The 25,961-nt window shown below is 34.8% G+C and overlaps 2 protein-coding genes and 1 pseudogene across 5 annotated transcripts; 2 read left to right on the forward strand and 1 right to left on the reverse strand.

Annotated features, from left to right (window-relative positions):
* The first annotated feature begins 1,941 nt into the window (after nucleotides 1-1,941).
* LOC145604913 (putative glutamyl endopeptidase, chloroplastic) lies at nucleotides 1,942-13,087 on the forward strand. The gene is made up of 15 exons (XM_081660902.1): nucleotides 1,942-2,363; nucleotides 2,919-3,135; nucleotides 5,020-5,130; nucleotides 6,255-6,300; nucleotides 7,457-7,566; nucleotides 7,660-8,163; nucleotides 8,582-8,710; nucleotides 9,253-9,552; nucleotides 9,655-10,113; nucleotides 10,241-10,306; nucleotides 11,008-11,068; nucleotides 11,393-11,542; nucleotides 11,644-11,781; nucleotides 12,016-12,320; nucleotides 12,687-13,087. Coding segments are annotated over exons 1-15 (2,892 nt in total). The 5' UTR covers nucleotides 1,942-2,068; the 3' UTR covers nucleotides 12,688-13,087.
* A 1,519-nt stretch (nucleotides 13,088-14,606) lies between these two features.
* On the forward strand, nucleotides 14,607-15,875 carry LOC145591613 (ASI1-immunoprecipitated protein 1-like). 2 transcript variants are annotated; one of them, XM_081648129.1, is made up of 2 exons: nucleotides 14,607-15,321; nucleotides 15,616-15,875. In XM_081648129.1, exons 1-2 carry the CDS (start codon nucleotides 14,827-14,829, stop codon nucleotides 15,778-15,780), a joined length of 660 nt encoding a protein of 219 aa, XP_081504255.1. In that variant the 5' UTR covers nucleotides 14,607-14,826; the 3' UTR covers nucleotides 15,781-15,875. The 2 variants fall into 2 exon arrangements, with proteins under 2 accessions (XP_081504255.1, XP_081504263.1); XM_081648137.1 differs by having other exon boundaries at nucleotides 14,608-15,321; nucleotides 15,619-15,870.
* Nucleotides 15,876-16,157: 282 nt separating this feature from the next.
* Nucleotides 16,158-17,880, reverse strand: LOC145591624 (uncharacterized protein At4g26485 pseudogene; annotated as a pseudogene). Of its 2 annotated transcripts, none has more exons than XR_014102342.1 (2): nucleotides 17,750-17,833; nucleotides 16,158-17,291 (listed from the first exon to the last, which is right to left on the reverse strand). The product of XR_014102342.1 is annotated as an uncharacterized protein At4g26485 pseudogene, transcript variant X2 (transcript). The 2 variants fall into 2 exon arrangements; XR_014102341.1 differs by having other exon boundaries at nucleotides 16,159-17,137; nucleotides 17,750-17,880.
* Nucleotides 17,881-25,961: the final 8,081 nt, after the last annotated feature.

Genomic DNA, 25,961 nt, shown 5'->3' on the forward strand with positions numbered 1-25,961 from the left:
TGATCATGTATATCAAAGATTCAAGGGTTACAATAGCTTCCCCCTACCCTTTTTAATTCGAGCATAAACGTTAGAGCCCCTTAATTTCATCACATAATAACATAACCCCGTGCATAATTTAATTGATCGTCAAGATAAGCCCAACAACATCCTATAATAATAATAACTAGAGCAAATTAAATATATAAAGTATACAATAACAAAATAAAATTACTTAAAATAAAAACTTATAATAATTAATTATCATAAGTCTTGCATTCATCTGTCTCAGGGTTATCCTTGCAAAACTCCTCAAGAGGATCACTATCCTTAGCCTTGTCCCTAGCATGGCTAGCCGCGGCACTAACTTCCTCCACCACGTCCCAAGCCGCTACACACTCGCTGCTCACCGGGTCATCCGAGCACGTCTCTTGAGCCTCCTTGATGCTCTTCTCCACATTATCCGAAAGCTTATCCGGTGCGGCTCGAACCGCCACCAAACGGCTAGCATGCATGTTACTTTTTCTTATGTACGTGACCATGTTACATAACTTTGGTGTCTCAAAGTTGTTGCTAGGCTTATTGGCTAGCAACAATTTTGGGCTCATAGAAACACTCATACTAGCCATTTTTTTTTTTCTAAGACTTGTTTTTCTTAGCTTATTATTTTTTTGAACAAGTTTTTGAGATAATTGATTACTGTGATAAAGGAAATATAGGAAGGAGAAAGTTTGATATTAATAATGTGGATTGGGGAGTGAATTTTGTGCACATATTTCTTATCATGATATAGCCATTAATATGCTCACACGTAGAAATGTGTAGGATATTTTATTTATTTTTTAATTTCTTGTGGATCTTTTTGCTTTTTCTTTTGGATGTATTATTGATTTTTATTCTACTTTGTCTGTTATTGGAGGTGTGGTTACCTACAATTACGTAGTAAATTTGAGTAAATGTTTTTGAATATTAGATTTGTTATGATTTTTCTAGATATTTTGAAGAAGTCCATTTATAGGTGAGAAAATGCATGTAATATGCAAGTAACAATGACTAATTTCCTACAATATAATATAGATATAACATTAGTCAAGTTCGACCCTATTTGATTTAATAAAAAGAAAATTGTCAAATTGTGTAATCCAGTAAACATTATAAGCCTGAAACCTAGCCGAATATTATTGTGCTTTTCGACTCGACGCTTTACTTAGCTCAGTAATTAGGCATGGAACAAACTTCTTTTTTCACCAAAACCTGATTAAGCTCGTCCTATATTTACCACTAATAAGTTATTAGTCACTTCATATACTGTATTATTGATTTATTATGATGTGGCTCATGTGAGTAATGGTCTGTTCACATTTACCGAACTGAACCAAACTGATTAGAGCTGAACTGAACTGATTAGAGCTAAACTGAATATTTTATAAGAGAAAGAAATTAGGAGCTGAACTGAACTGATTAGAGCTAAACTGATCTGAACTAAAATTAAGTAAATGTAAACAGACCCTAACTTGTTCAACACCAAGATAGTAGGAGACACGAACAACCAAAACCGCTAAATCACGTGCCACATAATGATTGTTTTAGAGATATGAGATATCGGAAAACACATGTGTGACATATTTTTCGTAGATATCATTAATAGAATAATAATATTTAGGTTTATTTATGTTAAAGATATTATGTAAAGAATATTTTTAGGGTTTATGGTTATACTAGTTTATCTCTTAGAAAGATTATTTCATATCTATCTTATGCGTAGGTTTTGTTTAAAATACTTTACCTAATAATCCAGTCATTTTATTATCTCTTTCACCCTATATTTGTCGATCAAATAATCGTATAATATTGCAATTGTTGTAGAACCAGTTATTTATTTTTTTTTTTCTGGTGAATTTGATGGAGTAGCTCAGTAGATAATGTAGCTAGATAAATACCCTGGAAAAATGTCCAACTATGGTGACATTAACACATGAATAACAACATTCAAACCAAAACAACTTTAAACAAAAAGAATCTTACGCTTACACTCTACTAGTACACTACATTTTTTTTTAAAGAATAAATCAAACTTTACATTAAAAAGATGCGACTTCATAAAGTCTACCATCGTTTTTCTTCTTCTTCATTCATCATTCAACACCAATTCAATCGATTTTCTCTCTCCTTACCTTCATCTTCTTCTTCATCATCTTATCTCTCTTCACTTCCCTTTAAATTCCCAGGAATTCGAACTTCCCAACAATTCAGGACTGTTTCTGGGAAGCCTTTTAGTAGTACAATGAGTAGGCTTCAAAGTCTTGTTCCTGTTGAAGCAGTTTCTGGGGAATATATTGCTGCTGCTCCTTCTAATGGGTCTGCTTCTAATTCTCAATTAGAAGGTAATTTTCACTTTATTTTTTCTGGGTTTTGTTTGTTTTGTCTTGTTTTAATTTGGGTTTTCTTTTGTTAATTGGATTGATTTAAAATTTGCTTTTTTTTTTTTGAATTGAATGGGGCTTTTTTTTTTGGTTTGGTTCGTTGAATTGGGGAGGTTTTAAATTTTGATGGGTTATAAAAATAGGAACTTGAATTGAGTTGAAGCTGAATTGGTGAAAATGAATTGGACTAATTGAGGTTTATTTGCTGAGCTTGGATGAATTGTTGTGAATTTATGTAATATGATGGAGATTGATACTAAATTTTATTAATATATATTTGGGGTAAGGGTTTAAACATTGTCTTGGATAATTGGAGTGTAAATATAGTATACTAGTATAAGACATGTTTCATGCTTCTTTTTTGAGTAGAAGTCTTCATACTAGTATAATTTGTTATTTCTAAGTTTTACATGTAGAACAAAAATTTGTTATAATAATAAACTCCTATTGGCCTTTGTGTTGTTGGATGCTAGATATATGGAGTATATATTAATGTGGTGTGCATTTGTTGTATAGATGATTTGGGAACAAATGGTGGCTATCAACTGCCTCCGTCTGAAATACGAGACATCGTTGATGCTCCTCCCTTGCCCGCATTGTCCGTTTCTCCCCACAGGGATAAGATTCTATTTCTCAAAAGAAGATCTTTACCTCCCTTGATAGACCTTGCTAAACCAGAAGAAAAGCTTGCTGGTATTCGCATTGATGGAAAAAGCAATACACGGAGTCGAATGTGAGTATTTATGTGCAATATGCTCTATGCAATCCCCCTTTCATGAACACCCCTTCAATGTTCAATGATATTTTTTTTTATAACTAATTAATTAATTTTTTATTTTATGGGAAGAAATAATATCATTAATAAATAGCCAAAGATTTGTAAACCACAAATAGCGAAATTAAAATAATTTTAACTATCAAAATCATTACTAATATGCATATTTGGCATAGCTTATGCTCCACCGCTTCAAGCAAAAAAACTAAATGGCCAAGAAACTAAAACCCTAGAGGAGAGAGGAGGGGGGAGAGAAGAGAAAAAAAGGAGGCAGCTAACCTATGGGAAGTTCCCCCTTCAATCAGAGCTTGGAACTAACAGTGGGCTATTGTTATTACTCGTAATGCTATGCATTCGTAACTTCATATATATTTTTTTTATTTCAAGGTTTGAACTTAGCTACAAAAATGACTGCTCAAAGGCTACAGCCTTTAGATTTGATCTTGTTTACTAGAATTAGCGTTGGCTGAAAGATCAGGTGCATTATTCTGTAAAGAGACTGTTGCACCTAGGCATGCCAGAATTTGTTCATCAATGAGTGAACTCCTTAACGGATCCACTGATTCAAATTGTGGATCACCACTGATCAAAATCTACAATTTCTTAAGAAATTATGGCTAGGTCTAATGGCCTCTATATTCATGGTAACTAATGAAGGGATTAAACAAAAGTGTTGTTGCTTTTATTTACAATTTGATTGTAGCTAATAAGAAAAGTTTTTGTCAAGTAATCCACATTAATGAAGAATTTGGGTTTAGAGGAGCATGTAGCGTTCGAGAGAAAGGAATGGAGAGAGAGGATCATAGTTGTCTGGTTGATGATCATTGGGAATGAGACTTCGATGTGGTTGTTGTATACCATATTAAGCAAGGACAAGCATTCCCCTTTGTCATATTCATCTCATGTATGGTCCAGGTAGCAGATTTGCAACTTGTTATTCTGGTGATGATCATAATATGCCAGTAGTTATCTACTTTTCCTGGATCTGTATAAAAGGCAGAAGATATGTCTCACTAGTCTCCGTGGTTAATGTAGCAGTGACACCCTTTCTCTTTGCCTCTCCTAGATGAGTTGTAAAAACTAAAATGGGCTAGCAGTCCACATGTCTATCAGTGTTCCCCTACCCTTTTTGCTTTGCTCTAGGCCTGTTTTTTTAGTGCATGGTAAGCATGAAAACTTTACTTATCATGGTAAGCATGAAAACTTTACTTATCATGCTTACAATGCACTAAACCTTTTCATTAGTGAAGAGTTGATTAATTTGAGTAATTAAACGAGGCCTAGCATCAAAATGTCAAAGCAGCTAGATGGAGAAATTAAACCATGCTAAAACCATGCTACCTGTCGTTCTATCATTGAAAACCTGCTTGAGTTCTTATAAGATATATATGTATGTTACTTCATGTATATGCGCTTCATCATATATGCGCTTCATCATATATGCTTGTATAATACTTTCACATTGACATCCCACCAAAGCATATATACATTTGTTCAGAACCATACATGCTTTCGTTTGCTCACTCTCAATGTGTAGTTAAAGGTGTATTTACCTTGTTTAAAATGTTGGCAGATAGCTATGGAGAAATTTGAATTTTAAATAGTAGATAACTAGATAATGGTACTACATTAGCAATATCTAGTGCCTTTCATGATGCTTATTTTATGTTGGTTAATATGGTACTGCTTAGCAACAAACAAGGAAATGATAGTTTAGTGACAATGTGACATGAGTGAGAAAATGCATATTGCCATATTAGAATTTCTGTATATGCTCAAGCCAACATTTTCATTTTATCTGGTGTATATCACAAGGTGATAAGCTTAATCATTTGTGTGCAGGTCATTTTACACAGGTATTGGAATCCATCAATTGACAAGTGATGGTACCCTTGGGCCAGGAAAAGAGGTACATGGCCTACCTGATGGTGCAAGGATTAATTTTGTTAGCTGGTAATTTAAGCAGTTCCTTAACATCATTTTATTAATTATGCATTTACTAGAGTTCAGGTGCACTAAATGCTGATTTAAATAAAATTGACTTGAAGAGTTGTGTGCTAATTGTGATAGGTCAGTGAAGTTGTTTTTCTATTAAGTGATGAGATTTCCCTACTGTTATTAGTTTGCTCTTAGGAAGTGATAGAATGGTACCTATGTGAAAAGTTGATGAAAATTTTCTCTGCTGGTAAAAGCTCTGGTCTTTTGAACTCTACAAAAAGCTAGTTTTAGGCCAGAAGTACATTGATAATTTGCATGTCGAAAACCTTTACATGTGATGTCTTGGATGTTAAAAGCTTAGGTTCAATAGCTATCTACTGTTCAGGGCCTCAATAGTTTCTTAACGATTCTCCAAACGTAGATGAGATGCATGTAATTATATAAAGCTGTTGACAACAAATTTGAATTTTGTACTACCTCAGTATGGTCTTGTGGCTACTGAGGCCCTTCTTCCCCCCTACAAACTCTTCTTTCTCATATCCTTCTTCGGGAAGAAGTAACCTCATTTCGATTTTTTTAACAAAAACAATCCTTGGTCTTATAGTACTGAGGTGTGGTACTATGTGATCAATATATTTATGATTATATATGTTACTTGGACATAAGATTCCATTAATGTGTCTAACCTGTGAAAAATATTTGCGCACTCACATATATAATTACAGTAAGGGGGTTTCGTTATATTTAGGCTGCAAAAATGTGTGTGGTTTGCTGGTTTTCTGAAAAACTACCCATGAGATCATGAGTTTATTGGAGAATTTAAAGAACTAGAATGAGGGTGTTTATAAGTCTTAAGTAATCATGTTGTTGCTGCTGAGAGAATATACATGTGATTCTGATGGAGCTTGAATGCCTCATTTTCTTCTGCAGATGAGTTTCTCAGAACTCACAATGTAGCTTCATCTGTAATTGATGTATTTGGCTCCCAATAAAAATAAAAATGTTCTGTATGGTGTCTAATTCTTTTTTCATGGACAAAAATTTTCTGTGTACCTTCCCTTCCTCCACTTCCATACAAGTATACAACATAACTTATTGCCTTTTATTTGTCTGACATTCTCTTTTTGATGATTTTCCAGGTCAAATAATGGTCAGCATTTAGCGTTTTGTGTCCGAGTTGATGAGGTAGCGATCTTTCGCTGGTCTTCTTGCTTGTTGCTGTAGAATCTTGTATGAAAAAAGAGGATATATATGTACCGTATTGGGGGAAAAAAAAATCTAATTACATAAAAAAAAATCTAATTATGTTTGCTACTGTTCCCTTTTCCATTCTCCTCTGAGACATTGACCCATCTGATGCATATTTTTTCTTGTAACCTGTTGTCTGGCACCTAGTACCAGAATACTTTCTTTTTTCAGGCTGTATCATATTGACCTTTTGCACTATTCTCATACTCTACTTTGACCGTATATGATTATATACTTATTTATACTAAGGAAATTAATGTATCTTAAGATATGATTACGAGGGGTGATAAGTCATAGGCCAATGCATAAGTTATAGATGGCTCCGTGAACCAAGTAGGCCTCCTGCGGTCTGTTGGAAGCCCTGGGAAGCGCCTCAATGCCTAACTTTGGTGGGTACAAAAATGTTCTCCAAAGACAAAATCTGAAGGCAATATTGGACTATTTTTGGAGATTTCGAGATCCTGAAAACTCAAGTGATGACAAGGGATCCCAGGGTCATGTTATGTTGTTTGAAACTATATATGCCCACTAGTCGGTCACATAAAGACCCATGGTGATCCTGAGTCAGTGACAGGATGTGTGTACATTACTGACTAAATTGTTAGTTAAGAGTCAAAGTGGATGGTTCCAACCATCCAAGTGGCCTCCTAGGATTTCGTTTGGTCCATGGAAAGCACCTCATCCTCTATCCTTTTCAGGCCCGAAAAGACTAAAATTCTCCACAACTGAAGGGTAATCCACGCTTTTCGACCAATTTTGGGAAAGGTTTCCAGAATTGAATTGGATGTGGGGATCATCTCCCGGTATCATAAAAGTTAGGATGAAACCATGGCAGACCTACCAATAGATCTATAAAGTTTCCAGAATGTCATGTGGGATTTTGTTAGATTCGTTTCAATATATATTTTGAAAATGTCAGCTTTTTATAATATTTACTTGTAGATAATTAAAAGATACTAATGGTCAGACAATGTTGGCAAATTTAAAGTCAATATGGTAAAATTACATAAATCAGAGGAAATTTATTTTTCATGTAGTTCCATTATTGCAAGTCCAGTTCCATTTTGACTGACATGACTATTGTTTGGAGCAGGATCTTGGTGGCAATGGCAAGCTTCAGTTATGGGTTGCTAATGTGGAAAGTGGACTTGCTAAACCCCTGTTCAAATCAGCAGAAATCTATGTAAACGCTGTGTTTGACAAGTAAGTGTCTTTATCACTTAAGACTTGTCAAATTGATTTATTATATTATCTGAAGCTTTAGCTGACAATTGATATTTCTGTGTTCCTTATTAGTTTTGTCTGGGTGGATGACTCTACTTTACTGGTTTGCACCATTCCATCCTCTCGTGGTGATCCGCCTAAAAAGCCTATGCTTCCTCCTGGTCCTAAGATTCAATCGAACGAGCAAAAGAATACTATACAACTCAGAACCTTCCAAGATTTGCTGAAGGATGAATATGATGAAGATTTGTTTGATTATTATGCAACTTCACAACTTGTACTGGCTTCTTTGGATGGAACAGTGAAACCTTTTGGGCAGCCAGCTGTGTACAAATCGCTGGACCCTTCACCAGATGATAAATACATAATGATAAGTTCAACCCACAGACCATACTCTTATGTAGTACCTTGTGGGAGATTTCCAAAGAAGGTTGAATTATGGACAGTTGATGGAAAATTTATTAGGCAACTCTGTGATTTGCCCTTGGCAGAGAATATTCCTATTGCCCATAATAGTGTGCGAAATGGGATGCGCTCTATCAGTTGGAGAGCTGACAGACCTTCAACTCTTTACTGGTAATCTTCTATCTCTAAAGAAGACACTAGTCCTTTCTTTTGTGAAACATTATCAACTATGAGACATTGTGCTGTTAGCTATATGTTTCTGGTAATCTGGTAATGTGGGATGATTTAATACTCTGTAATAATATTTTTATCATTTTGTGGCATGTTAACTGCACCTACCAGTAATGGAAGGTTAATAAAAGTAGCTCACATGCTAAACAGATAAAGTGGAAAGTTATGGTGTCTGTCTTTTGGCTTATAGAGTTAAAAAAAAAAAACTTTCTATGGTTATTTCAGATGGTGGGTTTCGTGACTCGTGAGTTACACATGCCTTAATTCCTTGCTTTCCATTGTTTGTTACTACAAAAGATTAATTTATAGAAGATTCCCTTATTATATATATAAGACTTTGATTTCATTAAAATTGTAGGGTGGAGACTCAAGATGGAGGTGATGCTAAGGTGGAAGCTTCTCCTCGTGATATCGTTTATACACAGTCTGCTGAAGCAAGTGAAGGCGAAGAACCAACTGTCTTACACAAGCTTGATCTTCGATATGGGTATACTGTAATGTGATATTTTTGATGTTATTGCCCCCTCCCCCCCCCCCCCCCCCCCCCTTCCCCCTGACTGACAGCAATGTTATTGCTACTGTGTTTGTTAACATAATTCTAGATTTCATGCATTGTCAAAAGCTTTCTGTCTGTGAAGTATAGATTACTGTATTCATATGTTGTGGCATGGCATTATACACTTCTTTGGTGATCTAAACCGTGCTTAATTGGGTTGTAAACTATAGTTTGTTACCTTCGTATTGTTGTGTATTTTGTGTGATTGCGACTGTGGGCTTTTTTATGGCATAACATGACAAGATTTTCTTGTCTTTTCTTTCAAAAGTAGAAATCTATTATTTCAATGAATTAAGTGCTAGCTATGTGCCCAAACAACCTTTGGGATATGCTATAGTATCTAATAAATGGAAAGTATGTCTTCAGTAATCGTTGGTGAAAACATACTCTATTTCCTCATTCATTTTTGTTTTGTATTGTCTTATTATGTGGTTAAAGGCTGAAATTTTGGCAATTTTTCCATACCTTTGCAGGGGGATATCTTGGTGCGATGATTCTCTAGCTCTAGTGTATGAATCTTGGTATAAAACACGGCGTTTAAGAACCTGGGTCATATCTCCTGAGAGTAAAGATGTTAGTCCACGCATATTATTTGATAGGTCATTTGAAGATGTTTATTCAGATCCTGGTTCTCCCATGTCACGAAGAACTTCGTATGGAACATATGTCATTGCAAAGATTCGAAAGGAAGAAGATGATGCAACTTATTTATTGCTGAATGGTAATGGTGCTACTCCCGAAGGAAACATACCTTTCCTTGACTTGATGGACATGTAAGTGCTATGAGGTTAAAATCCATTCCCACAGTCAATGTTTGTCTGATATTAGTCTAATGTAAGGTGCTTTATCCTCTGTCTGACACGTAATTTTATCAGTAATTCAGGTAACAAGGAAAGAATATGGCAGAGTGACAAGGAGAAGTACTATGAGTCAGTTGTTGCATTAATGTCTGATCGTATTGAAGGGGATATGTTTGTTAACCAATTGAAAATACTTACTTCAAAGGAATCAAAAACTGAGAACACCCAGTATTATATACAAAGCTGGCCTGATAAGAAGCCAGTCCAAATTACCAATTTCCCACATCCATATCCTCAGCTAGCTTCATTACATAAAGAAATGATCAGGTATCAACGTAGTGATGGGGTGCAGCTTACTGCAACTTTATACTTGCCACCAGGGTATGACTCCTCGAAAGATGGACCTCTTCCATGTCTTGTCTGGTCTTATCCTGGAGAATTCAAGACCAAAGAGGCTGCTGGGCAAGTACGTGGTTCTCCCAATGAGTTTGCTAGCATAGGATCTACCTCGCCCCTTCTTTGGTTGGCCCGAAGGTGTGTTTCATCCTCTTCCACTGAAGCTTTAAGCCTTTAACTTTCACAGTTCTTATTTGTAAATTTACTTGCTATACCCTTGTAATATCATCAATTATATCAAGTCTTGTCTAATTTTCATCAACAGGTTTGCTGTTTTGTCGGGACCTACAATTCCTATCATTGGCGAGGGTGACAAAGAAGCAAATGATTTGTAAACATTCATGAACTCCTTATAACTTTTTGTTCTTTGCTGTATACCTGTAATTGTATCAAGTTCTTTTGAATTTACCATGGTATTTTGGGGATTGTGGGGAATCTTGATAATAGAAGATATTGCGAAGGAATGTATGATAAATGTCACCTTCATGACTCATAAAAAAGTGGACGGAGGGTACTCATGTCTGACAAGGTTACTTGTATAATTATCAGACTTGACTTTTTTATTAGGAAAACTTCTGTTTTTTGTCCAAATGACATGTCAAATTTCTTTTCTTGGTCTAAAATGTTAAAGATTCGACATTGGTAATAAAGGTGAGATAAATAGTCCAAGTAGCACAAGTAATTTATCTCAAATTGAAATTTAACTTGTAACTAAGACCTTGCTAATTGGTATTCCAAAAAACTACTAGCTGCTGTATTACTTTTGGCCCTTCCTTGTCAAGTCACTTGTGGAAAAAGGAGTTCATTTTCAGGTTTCAGTCATCTTTAACTTCTTCAGCCTCTTTATTATGGAGAATAATGAAGTTGTTCCATTAAAATTTATTTTATTTTATTTATTTATTTATTATTATTATTATTATTTTTTTAAATATCTTGTGTGCTACAATCTTTTATGGAGAGATCTTCATCTCTTTCTGTTTAGTCACTTGAACTCTTTTTTTCACCCTTCTGGACTGAAGATCTTTTCATCAGGTATGTAGAACAACTTGTTGCTAGCGCTGAGGCTGCAGTACAAGAGGTCATTCGACGAGGGGTGAGCTGGTTTGCTCTTATATAATTTTTCCTTTGTTATCTGTGAATTGAGCAATACGATTTCAGAAAGCTGCTACTGGGTCGTAATGGGCTGCTGACTTTTGGCACCCCAAATCACTTGGGTTGGACTGGCCAGTCTATGGACCAGTCCCACAGCATGGCACGGTCCCTGGTTAGGGATTGTGCTGGTCTTCGCAATATGTGGCCCAAGCTGAGCCAAATTGTGCTAGGACTGGCCAGCCCATTGCAGCTTTTGATTTTGACTTGTATAAACACAAAGTCATGGTTACAAGACCCTTTGCTAAAATATTTTTTAATTTTAAAGGTGGCTCATCCCAACAAGATAGCTATTGGAGGTCACTCTTATGGAGCATTCATGACTGCAAACCTTCTGGCACATGCTTCTCATCTTTTCTGCTGTGGAATTGCTCGATCTGGAGCTTATAATCGAACTCTTACACCATTTGGATTTCAGGTACACATTTTGTTTCCTGTTACTTGACAAACTACCCTTATATTCCAATTTTGTAATCTAATTCTGTATGTACTTTTAACATTTTGTTGCCAAACTTATAGAACGAGGATAGAACACTTTGGGAAGCGACAAATACTTACATAGAAATGAGCCCTTTTATGTCGGCCAATAAGATCAAGAGGCCTATTTTGCTTGTTCATGGAGAAGAAGACAACAATTCAGGAACGTTGACAATGCAGGTATTTGCTTTTGCATTACTTCTCTTTTATGTGCCTGGAAAGAAGTATAAATGAACTATATCAAACGCTTCCTAGAGCATTTCTTCAGATGCTCATTTGTGTAGTTCGTTGTATGAAAAAAACTTTAAAAATCATTTCTATTACTATTTACTTTGTGAACACTAATTCACTTTCATGCCTTCTGTCTGATGATTAATTTGTTTACTTGTTACGTGCACTTACAACATATTGCAGTCAGATCGGTTCTATAATGCTCTGAAGGGTCATGGGGCTCTTTGCCGCTTAGTTATTCTTCCTTATGAAAGTCATGGGTATTCAGCAAGAGAAAGCATCATGCACGTTCTTTGGGAGACAGACAGGTGGCTGCAAAAGTTTTGTGTTTCAAACACATCTGAATTAGATGCAGATGCTGGTTCCCTTAAGAAAGAAGATAGCACGGGGAATGCTGATGACAAAGTGATTTCTGCAACTGGCGGTGGTGTTGCTGAGACGGAGGAACCAGAGAATGGAGAATACTCTCGTCAGAGGTCATTGTTATGGTAATTTCTGCCATCAGAGAACTTAAGACTTCAATGAGCCTTTTTAATATGCCAAAAAAAATTAAAAAATTATGTTCTCGGACTGAAGAGTTCATATCTTTCCTGAGTATGTGTCCAAGTGTTAAACAGTTAAACTCAACTATTTTATGAAAGCTTCCTCCTTTATGGTCCAAAATTATATGTTGAGGTACACCCATGTTAGAGTGTTGAGAAGCTAACTCGGGAACACTAGGTAAAATGAGGAGTCCAAGCAACATAGAGATTTTTTTTTTCTTTATAATATGCTGCTGCTTTGTTTTTGTTGGAGATTTTCATCTCAACAGCTGACAACTTTTTCTCCTCTCTTTCTTGATTTTATTTTTCTAGAAAGAATTGAGAGCTTTAATAGTGACATTGAACGAGTTTGAGCATATGGCGAGCATTCCCTGAAGAGAAGAATAATAAGATGAAGTTCATGATTTGAACCAATAATTCGTCCACTTTGCAACACTGCTTGCTCTGCTTCAACAGACTGAAGACACTATTGTATGAAAATTATTGCATTATACTCACTCATTAAGCGAAGAAATGTTCTTCCCATTGGAAAGATTTTACTGATTATTTTAGGACAGATTTAAAGGCCAAAGTGTGATTTCCCTCAGGGTGTAGCTCATCAGCATAGCACACAACCATCAGTTTACTTGCTAATGTATACGAAATACTAGTAATAAAGCAAATATTTTTATTTTATAGAAGCTCATGTCTCAATGAATGATGACATTTTCTAATTTACTCTTTGTGAGATCTCATGTCCATAGCATAAACAAGTACTATGTATCAACTTCCAAAGAAACAACAAAATTGAGGGTTCGACTTTATTTTGCCCTTGCGCGGTTGCACCCCCCAAACAAAAATAAACCAACTTATATATAAAAAATACTCGTACGTTAAATTGTACTCGTACTTCAATTACTATGTTCAACAAGTCGACGTATATTGTTTAGTGTCTAATGTCCATATCATCCTAGTAACCATTTGACCAACAACTCGTACATTGTTTAAGAGTCCATATCATCTTTTGAAACTGTACCTGTGCATTTGTAGCCGTTTTAATGCAACCTAGGCCTTGACTATCATCATTTGTCTTTCAATATTTCATATATCCCTTTTTCTCTGTGCCCCCAATCTCCACACTGAAGACTCAATTATTACAATAGGTGCTGGTTGATTACGCAATACTGCATTAGGTAAATAAAATTTCCTTAACTTTTCGTTAATCAAATTCCCGAATAAAAAAATGTTAGGGTTTTGAGAATATTCATGTTAAAATATGAATTACCAGAATCCCACTCATTGTCAAAGCTAATCTTGCTTTCTCATATGATTTTCTCATTTCCCCCTTTTTTACATGGATTATAAAGCTTCGATCTTTTTGTCCAATTTATTTATAATTTCGTGTTTATGTTACTGATATTTTAGAAATTTGGGAAGAAAAAAAGGGTGTTTCTTGGGGATTTGATGATGATTTTGGTTTATAGTTAACTATTTGCAAAAAAAAAAACAAAAAGGTGATTTTTTTTTTTAGTAATTATGTGAACTATTGCAATATTGTTCTTAGTTTAGGAATTGTGCTGTTGTCTGTTATATGATCATATGAACTGCTGACAGGATTAGAAATCGGAAAATTTGTTATAATACTTTTATGTTAAGGCTGTATTAATATTGCAAGAAATCATCAAGAAAGAAACAGGTATGAGTATCTTATTTGGTATGATTATAATACTTTTACTGAAATGCATACGTGCATTAGGAGACTTAGGATTGTAGCCTGTAAGAGTAGCAAGGTGTACTCGATTTTTCGACAAGGGTTATCGTTTAGGAGATGATTAGGGAACTTTATTTAGCATTACTAGCTCTTTGATTATACTGGAGTGTCTTAGGAGACAATATGATGAGCAGTTTTCGACCTTTAGGAATTTACAACTGAGTCCGAAGTTCTTCCAGTCATAAATTTTTTCATTTAGGTATGTTGTATCAACAAAGAATTATTGACAGTAGCTTCAGCTATGGGAAGTCCTGATTCCTTCTTTAGAAGTGTAGGCTATGAAACTCGGATCCTTAACTTGTTGCGTGCCTTGGCTTGTCGTAACCCTGTCTACCTGTGTTAGTCATGGGTGTGATCCCTTAAAGCTGACTGAAAACCTAAGAAAAAACTGAGTGTATCTTTGTTGGAATCTGTATTTGAGTCTGACACTTTTGGCGTGTCTGAGTAACATAGGATGTAGGATGTGTGATTTGAAGGTTCTGAATAACTGCTTGTCCAAAGGTTGCAATGAGATTATTTTGTCTTGGGAATACTACTATGATTATATCTTCTTACAAGTGATACTGCATTCCTTAATATATCTGTATTTGATGATCACACTTTGGAGTTCAGAAGTAGAGAGTTAAATTAGGATTCAGTTTGGACAAGCAGTGATGTTTAGTTGAAGAAGTCTGCTCAATATTCGATTTGGACTACTTTTGTATGCTATATGAACTCATAGTAACTTGGCAGATAACAGTTTTTGCAATGGGAAGCGAAACCGAGAAAGAATACTCTGCCTTTGAGGAGCAGGTGAAGCGAACAGTTTATCTTGACAACCTCTCTCCCCAAGTTACTGAAGAAGCACTCAGAAATGCATTTAAGCAATTCCACGGTACTCTGACCAACATCCGCTTCATCCCAAGCTACACAGAGCCTAGCTACAATGCTAAGTTTGCTCTTTTGGAGTTTGAGAACCAAGATCAAGCTAAGGAAATAATTGATTTGCTGTCTCACTTTCCATTCATGATATTAGGAATGCCACGGCCAGTAAGGGCCTTTCCTGCAGAACCACAGATGTTTGATGATCGCCCAAGTAACCCGGGTAGGAGGTTAGAACTGTATTGGTTGGATCCAGAGGATTCTGATTTTGATGTGGCTCAGCAGCTGAAGAACCTGGCAGAGAAGCATGTTGCTCAACAGTCCTTTCTACTCAAGGTTCGCAGTGATTTAGTAACTAAAGTTCGTTAACATGTGCTTTAAGGCTTGTAACTAGGAAAAATACACCGGGATTCTTCTGGACTTTATCATTTTACCTCTTATGCTACTAATTTTCATGGAATCAGGAATTGTTCTTTTATGGATTGCTGGAATTGTTTCTATTGATCCGACTAGTTCCAGATGTGAAAATCGTCTTTGATTATTGTTCATGTATTTACTCAGTTTATTCATCATTACATTATCATAATGTGTGTAATGCTCATATCTGGGGTGCTGTTTCCTTCTGTGTAGCAGAAACAGCTAGAGGAGGAGGAGAAACTCTCGAAGCAGCAAGCTGAAATTCTGAATGCCCATTATCAGAAGTTAGAGATGCTAAATTCTGCATTATCAATTGGCTCTGCAAAGGACCTTGCTAGGCTCTATGGAGTTAATATGACTGATGTCCCTGGAATTTGATACATCGTTATCGACTTGACGCCACCTTTCCTAGAATAACTTGATTTAGTGCAAGTGCTAGCTTTGAGGTTTTTTATGCTATCATTTACTGTAAAGTCTGTAATTACTTGTAAAGAGGCAAGTTTCATTGTCATATAGCTAAGTGAACTTATTTGAGTACTCCGTACTATCTCCAGGTATGCAAAGTGCACTTCTTCGGTCTCATTTGACCGGTTTTTGATATCATTATTTTTTTCGTGTTATAATCCATTTCTTATTTTATTTCACAAGCACTCTTTTGAAAAAGTGTTGGCTAGCAAGTCCAGCTAGGTGAATAAGCTATTGAGAGATAAGTGGAGTTCAATGCAATCATCGGAGATTGTTCGAGTACATTTGTTTGCAAACCTCAAATATGTTTCCATATAGATCAACAATTGTCCAACATAAATATGACTCGTATGAGGAGAAAAAGAAAAAGAAGAAAAAAAAAAGGGGTCATTTTAGTAGTCCAGACATTCAGAAGTAACAACAAAGCAGGAAGCCAGGAACCCACTTAATTATACATGAATCATTGCCTCACCACATGCTCGTTAGGACGCTGAACAGATATACATTTCGGAAGGCCATTTCTGGAGACGGGAATCTCAACTAGTGATGGAGTCGAGGTGAAATATGAAGGTGGAGGCTAGAAACAACGGAAAGGAGTTATCTGCGTGGTAGCCATCAGCACGCTTGTTGGAGTAACCAGGGTAATCAGTCCTACGAAAGGGCACCTTCTGATGGAACACAAGCCCACTTTTCGCAGCCTTCTTGGCCAAGTCCCACTGGCTATAAGGCTGCCCTTCCTTGTGGCTCACATGCACCTCCCCTGCTGGATTCATCAACAGCAATTTCGCGTTCATCAGGAACCCCTTCACCAGCTGCTTGTTCAGCTTGATCTGACAAGTGCTGTCTTCAGGAAACATAAACCCGACATGAGGGAAGTTATAGATAACACGATCAAACCTCTGAGTAGACAGAAAGTAATGCTTGCTCATTTGAGTGGCATCAACCCCATGTAATACAATACACCCCCTCTCTTCCAATTCCCTTACATTATCAACTCCATTGCTGTATTTCTTTCCTAACATCTCAAGAGAATCAAGAGATGTCGCGACCATGTTGTATGCTGTCTCAAATGCTCTAGCTAAACACAAAGCAAATGAAAAATCTCCTTCTCCTACCAATAATATCTTCTGCGACGATGCATAATGCATAATCGATTTCTCTCCTTGTTCCCACTCATTTTCGCTATCTTCTTCATCAGATTCAGTTTCTACTTCCTCCTCATATTCTTCTTTCTCCTCCTCACTTATCTTGGGAATTGGCATTGCCCTTTCTTTTAAATTTATAATGGTGGTTCATGTATTTTCGGGCGAAAATGATCCAAAAAGAAATTAACACAAGATTATTAAGAAGCAGCTCATTCATAATTTATCTTCATCTCAACTCAAACAATGCAATTCTAACATAACTTGATTAACAGCAATTCCCTAAAAAAAACAGGACAATATCATAGTATACATGAAATCCAACTATCACTATTTAAGAAATTAAATTATGCTCATAACAAGCAGAATCATCCATTAATTCAATCATGAAATCCCTTGAAATAACAGTAATTCTTGAATTTCAACAATTTCCAAACCAAATAACACTAATCCACAATTAATATAAAATTATAGGAGTTCTGCTACTACTATTGTGAATCATTTAGGCAAAAATGAACAAAAAAAACTTCAGATTTTAACTAAATTGCGAACAAAAACACAAGAAATAATGTTTTGAGTAGCGATTAATAATCCAAAAGTGATTTACTAGAAAAGTGGGAGAAAATCAGAATTTCATAGAGCTACAAAAAAGAGTGAGATCAATATTATTGTAAATATGATTATTAAGATGATTAACAGAAGAAAAAGATCAAATTTTGATTAAAAATTAGGGTTCTTACCAACTAGTACATAGCCTGTTTGAGGTCTTGGAGCTCACAAATCAAAAAGGAAGAGGGAAAGCTCAAGTAGTGAATTAGTGATGTTCACTGTATGAGGATGTACTAACTTGAAATATGTGTTGGTGTTACTAATGGCCTAATGATATATGACTCAACAAATTCAGTCAACATTTACATATAAATTCATGCCTCTCATGTGGTGTCAACATTTGACCGTTTTCATGTCGCGTCTAATGTTTTAGTTGACCTTTGTGTGACTCTGTTTATTTTCAACTCTAACCCTAATTTTAAGTAATCTTTTGTGTATATGGAATATTACTAAAATTTGTGATGAAAATAAACATCTTCTTAGGCAATAAGAAATTGTGTGATGAATTGCGAGACTTAACGGGCTTGTTTAGTTGAAGGTAGGAAATTGTCATCCAAACACCATACAAGAATTTCAAATCAATACCATAAATTTTGGAATGCCATAATTAGCCTCAAATTTTTATAGTTGGCTAGACCTATCTTGTTTGTGGTTAGACTTTAGAATCTTTGATCATTAGTAGAGCTGTCAATTCGGGTAAACGGGTCGAGTGGGTCGGGTCAACTCGGGTCAGGTCAATTCGGATTAATTCCATAACCTATGCGAGTCGAGTTTGGGTTGGGTCATGCTTGAGTCAGGTCACTTCGGGTCATACTTCTTATCGGGTCGGATTTAGGTCGGGTTAATAACAGGTTGGGTTACATTCGGGTCGAGTGAACAATAGGTCGGGTTTAATTCGGGTTTTCACGGGATAAAACGGGTTAGGGTAATTCTCGGGTTCGGTTCAAGTCAATAATTTGCGAGTTAGAATCAGGTCGGGTCATTCTTGGGTTTGAGTCGGGTTCGGTTCAAGTCAATAATTTGCGGATTATAATCAGGTCGGGTCATTTTCAAGTCGGGTCATTCTTGGGTTCAAGTCGAGTTCGGTTCAAGTCAATAATTTGCGGGTTATAATCAGGTTGGGTCATTTTCAAGTCGGGTCATTCTCATATTCAAGTTGGGTTATGTTCAAGTCAATAATTTGCATGTTACAATCAGGTCGGGTCATTTCCAAGTCAGGTCATATTCGAGTTCAACTAACTATAAATAGATAATTATCATTTTTATCAAGATAATTATTTCCTTTGACTAAAATATATATGACAATATACTAGGGAACTATAGTCTATAATTTAGGAAGATAATTATCTCTTTTGACCATACAACAAATATATACAATATTTAACTCTTAAGTTTGAGGATGATCTTGATGCTCATTTCTTTTGCTGGCCTGGACCGACTTGGTCTCCCTAGACAAAATGCTTTGATCAACAATAATAATGTGGTCTAAATTGCATTTAAGGTGATTTGAAATCGGGTCAGGAACAATTTGAGTTGAATTTAGGTCAGGTCAATAACAAGTCGTGTTGATTTCGAGTCAGATTTGGTCGATTAGTAATAGGTCTGGTAAAATTCGGGTCGGGTCAATAACAAGTCAAGTTGAATTTGGGTCAGGTCAATAACAAGTTGGGTTGATTTCAGATCGGGTTTGTAACAGGTTGGGTTAAATTCGGGTCGGGTTAGGAACGGGTCAGGTTGAACTCAAGTCAGGTTAGTAACAAGTCGGGTTAAATTCGGGTTTTGACGGGTTAAAATGGGTTAGGGTCAATTTCGGTTCAAGTCGAGTTCGGTACAAGTTAATCCAATTGGCCGTTGTAAACCGTTAAATCGGTGCAAGTTGTAAACCGTTAAATTGGTCGTTTAACATCAAATTGGATGGTTCCACACACCCAATTGGACTCCCGTAGGATATTAAGGACCATGGTAAACATTTCGGCAATTTTTATTTCCGGGCAAAAAAAAAATCAAAAATTCCAAAATTGAATGCTAATATCCACGCTTTTTGAGAAATTTTAGAGGTTTCAGGGCTTGGTGTCGAAAAGTCTTGAAATTCTATGGGATACATCTCGGGGTCATATAATGTCATTTGGAACAATATATGATCATTATATTTTTTCATAAATGTTCGTGGTAGGTTTGAATTAATGAAATCGGTGCAAGTTGTAAACCGGTAAATTAGCGGTTTAACAGCAAATTGGATGGTTCCACACACCCAATTGGACTCCCGGAATGTATTAGGGACCATGGTACATTTTGGAAATTTTTATTTCCGGGCGAAAAAAAGTCAAAAAATTCCAAAATTGAAGGCTAATATCCAAGTTTTTTGAAAAATATTGGAAGTTTCGGAGCCTAGTGTAGAAAAGTCTTGATATTTTAGGGGATACATCTCGGGGTCATATAATGCCGTTTGGAACCATATATGATCACTATATGTTGTCATAAATGTTCGTAGTATGCTGGAGTTAATTGTAATCCCCCGTATTTTTAAATATTTTATAAATGAAAATTTATTTTATTTATAATATTTATTTGTTATTTTTCATAATTTAATTTCAAAAGTTTCAAATTATTAATCTGGGTCGAAAATTATTTGAACAAATTATTTTATGCACCTTTATTCTACAATTTATGTCCAATCACACAAGCCTAACCCATTTGTTTACTTAATCGACCCATTATTTTTATGAGGCCCAATCTTTCTTTTTACCCTACAATAATTCTCTCCTATAAATACCCCATGAATCTCCAAAAATTTCCCACACAAAAAGGTTAGTCTTATTTTCATCCTCCTTTGTTTCATTATTTTGCTTAATGTTAATTTAATTGTTTTGGGTTTTGATTTTAGTATAAATATTATATTTTTAGTATCAAATTATATTTTAATGGTATAAAGATTATAAATTTCAGATTATATTTATGTTATAAATTTCATATTTTATGAATTATAAACCTAGGGTTTCAATTTATTGAAAATCATAATTTTAGGGTTTTTATGAACAATTGATTTAGGGCTTTTATAGTAATGATGTTTTGAAATTTTGGTGATTATAACTACTGATTAGTTTAACTTAATTACAGATTATTTTGAACACATAGATTCGTGTTTTAATTTTTAGATTTTCGTTCGTTAATATTAATCCCGTTTTAATCCCGATCAAATTATGAACTCATCCGATTTTGATGAAAAAGTAGTGTTTTCCATGTGGAAACAACGTTTTAAGAAAGAATCATTACCTTAGGTAGTGTGCATCACCCTCTCGTGGCCAAATTCATCCTCTAAATATGATTTTCGGGCAGTTTTTGATTTTAACGAAGTTTTTTTATACTTAAAATATTATCCTTGAGTTTGATTAATAAAATTAATTATGTTTAAAGTTAATTAAGCATAAATATATGTTTTTTATTGAAGTTTTAAGTGTTGAAAATAGTTTCTAAGTACTACTTTTGATGTTTTATAAAGAGGGTTTAATCACCCATTAAAAAGGGAGATTTTTAGGGGTTTTTATATAATTTTCAGGTTTTTATTAGACTTTGAACTTGCTGTAATTTCATGTATAAGAGTGTATTTTAAGGTTTTTATGAAGAAAATTTAAAGAATTATATATAAGCCTTTAATTTTAACTAAAGGGAAGGTTTTAAAGTGTCGTTTGATTTGGATTTTGAAGGTTTTAAAATATGTTAGTATTGTTGTAAATTTGATTGATTGGGTATTGATTGAGATGTTATTATTTGGCTTAGGAGAGGAGTTTATTGAAGGTGATTTCTAGTTAGTAAAGTGGCATACCAGTTCGTTTGCTCAAGGTACGTACAAGTTACGAAACCTTTCTTTTAGGTGCATGTTTAAGGACGACGGATCGAGAACTTAGTATCATGTATAGGGATGACTGAGTTAAATTGTTTGGTTATACATTGTGAATTTCGTATGACGTGCCCTATTTTATATTGCAAGTATTATTTGTGCTCTAATTATGCAAGGTGCGCTTAGAGGCAAAGGTATATGATTGGTGTAATGATTAATTTATTACTTATTCATGATTATGCAAGCAGGATGAGTAAAGGAAGAATTTAAGTCTTCTAAGACGAGGTTAAGGTTTTGGGGTGCCTTATGCACTCAAGGTGTTTATACACCGAGGTAGTAAAGGAATAAATAATAAATGTTGCTTGCCACTAATAAATCAAGAATTGAAATTGAAAAGTTGTTTTACTTGATTGAATTAATATTGGATTGATTGTATTGTTATGCATATGAGTCATCACCAAGTCTAAACCTGTAAATCACGTAAAGTGCAAGATGGATGAGCAATAAAACTCTGGATTGGTGCACTTCTGGAGTAATGACAATCAGGGGTTGGGGTACATGGGGTATTAGCCGTGTATTTTTCTCGAGGCCGTCTGATCTACGAGTCTCTTATTTCAAATATTTTTCAAAACTAGGAGTTAGGTGAGATCTCATACTAACTACGGTCACGGAGTCGCGCCCGTGGTCGTTGGATGTTTATTGACGTTTCCGAAAGGAGGCATGGGGTTTTTCTTTTATTGATGTTCAAAATGGAGCATGGGTTGGACAACCTTGTCTATTGCGTAATCCAATGAATAAAAATAATGATTTACCTATTATTAATTAATGGAGTCTTAGTAATATAAATAGTTGAGTCGTGTGTTGAGTCTATAATTTAATGATGCATGATGATTGATTATTAGTAGCATGTTATGGATTTCTTAATTTATTTTGCAGCTTGTATGTACTCAGCTTTGCTGATTGCGTGCTTTGTGTGTCTTTATTTGGTCATGGCCTTCGCCTTTCAATGACCCTGTGACGATCCAATTTTTACACTTGTAATATTGGGGAGCAGAATTACCACAGGTTCTTACAAATGCAGCATTCATCAGGGTTGTGGGATCTTGAGTAGAGAGTTGGTTGTTTGCATTTTATTTCTTTTGCAAGTTTGAATTTATATATTTTAATTCGATTTTATTCGACACTATTTCTTTTGGGTTTGAATTTATTTGAACACTGAATTTAATCACTTACTACTTTTATTGGGTTTTGAATAAGGGCCTTAATGGTTCCAAGTTGTGTGACTTAATTTGGTTTCATTCGTTGGTTTTGAAACTTATTTATAACTGATTTAGTTTTTCCGCTGCTATATTCTGATAAAGCCTTAACGTTTGAACACGTGGCGGTAGCACGCCAGTAATTCTCTTGAATATTGTTCAGGGTCCTCACAGGTTTAAAGAGAGAATTATTGGGGTGTTACATTAATGATATCCGTACAAGTTGTAAACCGGTAAATTGGCCGCTTAAAGGCAAATTGGATGGTTCCACCAACCCAATTGGACTTCCGGAGGATATTAGGGACCATGGTAAACATTTCGGCAATTTTTATTTTCGGGCGAAAAAACGTCAAAATTTCCAAAATTGAAGACTATTATCCACGCTTTTTGAGAAATTTTGGAGGTTTTGGGGCCCGGTGTCGAAAAATCTTGAAATTCTAGGGGATACATCTCGGGGTCATATAATGCTATTTGGAACCATATATGATCATTATTTGTTGTCATAAATGTTTGTGGTAGGCTTGAGTTAATGAAATCGGTGTAAATTGTAAACCGGTAATTGGCCGTTTAAAGGCAAATTGGATGGTTCCACCCACCCAATGGGACTCCCGGACGGTATTAGGGATTATGGTAAACATTTCGGCAATTTTTATTTCCGGGCGAAAAAAAATCAAAAATTACAAAATTGAAGGCTAATATCCATGCTTTTTGAGAAATTTTGGAGGATACGGGGCCGGTGTCGAAAAGTCTTGAAATTCTAGGGGATACATCTTGGGGTCATATAATGCCGTTTGGAGCCATTTATGATCATTATATGTTGTCATAAATGTTCGTGGTAGGCTTGATTTAATAAAATCGAAAAGTTGTAAATCGGTAAATTGACCGTTTAAAGACAAATTGGATAGTTCAACCCACCTAATTGGACTCCCGGAGGGTATTAGGGACCATGGTAAAAATTTCGGCAATTTTTATTTTCGGGCGAAAAAAAGTTAAAAAACTCCAAAATTGAAGGCTTATATTGTAATACCCTAATATTTTAGTACTCTATCTATCTATTTTATATATAAAAAAAGTTTGATTTAATTTTTATTTTCTCTCAATTTTACAAGTAAGTTATTTTTCTGCTTTAAGTCAGGTCGGGTTGGGTCACCATTTTTTCGGGTTCAGATGGGTCGGTTAATAATCGGGTTTGAGTCGATATTTCGGATCAGGTAAACTTTTAATAGCTCTAATCATTAGGTATTTATTATCTTGAGTTTTATGATAATGGTTGGATTAATATTAAACGGAGTAATTAATTCCATATATGTCCATTTTCTATTATAGATAATCTTATAAAAAGTGTGCATCATCCATTTACTATTAATCGCAACGGTTGTACAAAAATTTTATACTTTCTCTGTTTCTTCATAGTTGCAACACTTTCATGAAATGGAAATATTACAATAGCTGCAATACACTATAAAAGGAAGGTTTTTATGGTGAAAATTGTAGTATTACCTTTATATAAAGCACAAGACCCACTTGATTATATTCTTAACAGTCTTTTTAACTCCATTTTAAGTGTATTATATTATGTGAGGTGCACTTTTCTTAAATACTGTGGTAAAGTGTGTGATGCAACTATAAAGAAATGGAAAAAGTGGGTATTTAGTCAATTTGTTGCAACTAAAAGTGATTGAACGAGGTATACTTTTATTCCAGATTATCGTGAAGAAAAATGCAAGGGTAAACCGGTAGACCAAATGTAATCGCTCCAACTTCGAAGTACTAACATGGCAACGTATAGTGATTCAATGCTTCATATTTCCCTTAGTTGTTGAACGAACAAACGATGCTTATGAATGAATTAAGCTTAACATAAGCAAACTTAAGCTCAATTTTCAAGACAAATTTAAAATAAACCTACCCATTTAAGTCCACGTACAACCTGAGTTTGTAACATATGTCTAAAAGGCTACAGAGTACATAATTACTTTTTTTTTTTTTTTTTTTTTTTTTTTTGTTAAATACCATATGTTATTTAAACACAACTATTATAATAATTTATTACTCCCTCCGTCCCAAAAAGAACGACCCATTTGGCCAAAACTTTGTCCCAAAAAGAATGACCCATTTGCATTAAAACACCACCAATTTGCAACAATATTTGTGCAAAATTAGCTTCCCCATATAAAAATTTGATTTTCCATGTTATTTTTATTACTTTCCCTCTCTATTTTTTTACAAACCCCATGTAAATTTATCTTTCCAATATACTTTTACTTAACTTCCTTAATACCCGTGTAATCAACCCAAATGGGTCGTTCTTTTTGGAACGGAGGGAGTAATAATTATTAAGCATGTCTACTTAAATTAACTTACATTATTATATATGTAATGGTATTGTTTATTAATATTTGTATTAGTTTAGATTAGATTAGGTCTTAGCTAGACTTGAAAGATACAAGCCTAATTGTAATTCGTGTATCTTTCTTTCTTTTGAAATACATAGTTATATGGTATTATGGTGTGATTAAAGAAGCTTGCAATGTATTTGTTTATCCTTATCGAACTATTAAGGGGGGTGCGATAGAGGTAACTTTTAACAAATATTAATGACTAAAGTTTCTTATTGATCAACAAATATTAATGACTTAAAACTTTCTTATGCTTATCAACAAATATTAATGACTTAAAAGTTTCTTGGATAAAAAGTTGAAAGTTTTGAAATGAGACGCTTATATGAACTCCAAAATATAATTGAAATCAAACTATACTTAAATTATTGATGTTTATTAACTAGTTTCGTGATAAATACATCTAAATTCAATGCATGGAGAAAATATATACTCCCTCCGTCCCTAAATTACATTCCTCTTTCTAGCATATAATAGAGAGAAAGAGGAATGTAATTTAGGGACGGAGGGAGTAGTACTTTGTACTACAAGAATTAGAAACGGGTTACTATTTTAGTAACTTTGCACGTGGAAATATGTGGTATATAACGTGGTTAATTTGCATTAGAAAGAGTACAAAGATTGATATTACCTATTTAGATTGACTTCGTCATTAAGTGGAGCACGAGCTGCACGAGATTACTTAATCTCGGCTTTCATGAATATTGTTAATCTAGAATAATGTATTGACTACAAAAAAAATTCATTTTTTTCTTAATCAAGTAATTTGGACCCCCCCCCACCCCCACCCCCTTTTTTTTTTTTTTTTTTTTTTTTTTTTTTTTTTTTTTTTACCAATTTTGATATTAGA

Source organism: Chenopodium album, chromosome 2 (genome assembly GCF_948465745.1).
Source record: "Chenopodium album chromosome 2, dcCheAlbu1.1, whole genome shotgun sequence".
In the NCBI taxonomy this organism is placed as follows: Eukaryota; Viridiplantae; Streptophyta; class Magnoliopsida; order Caryophyllales; family Amaranthaceae; genus Chenopodium; species Chenopodium album.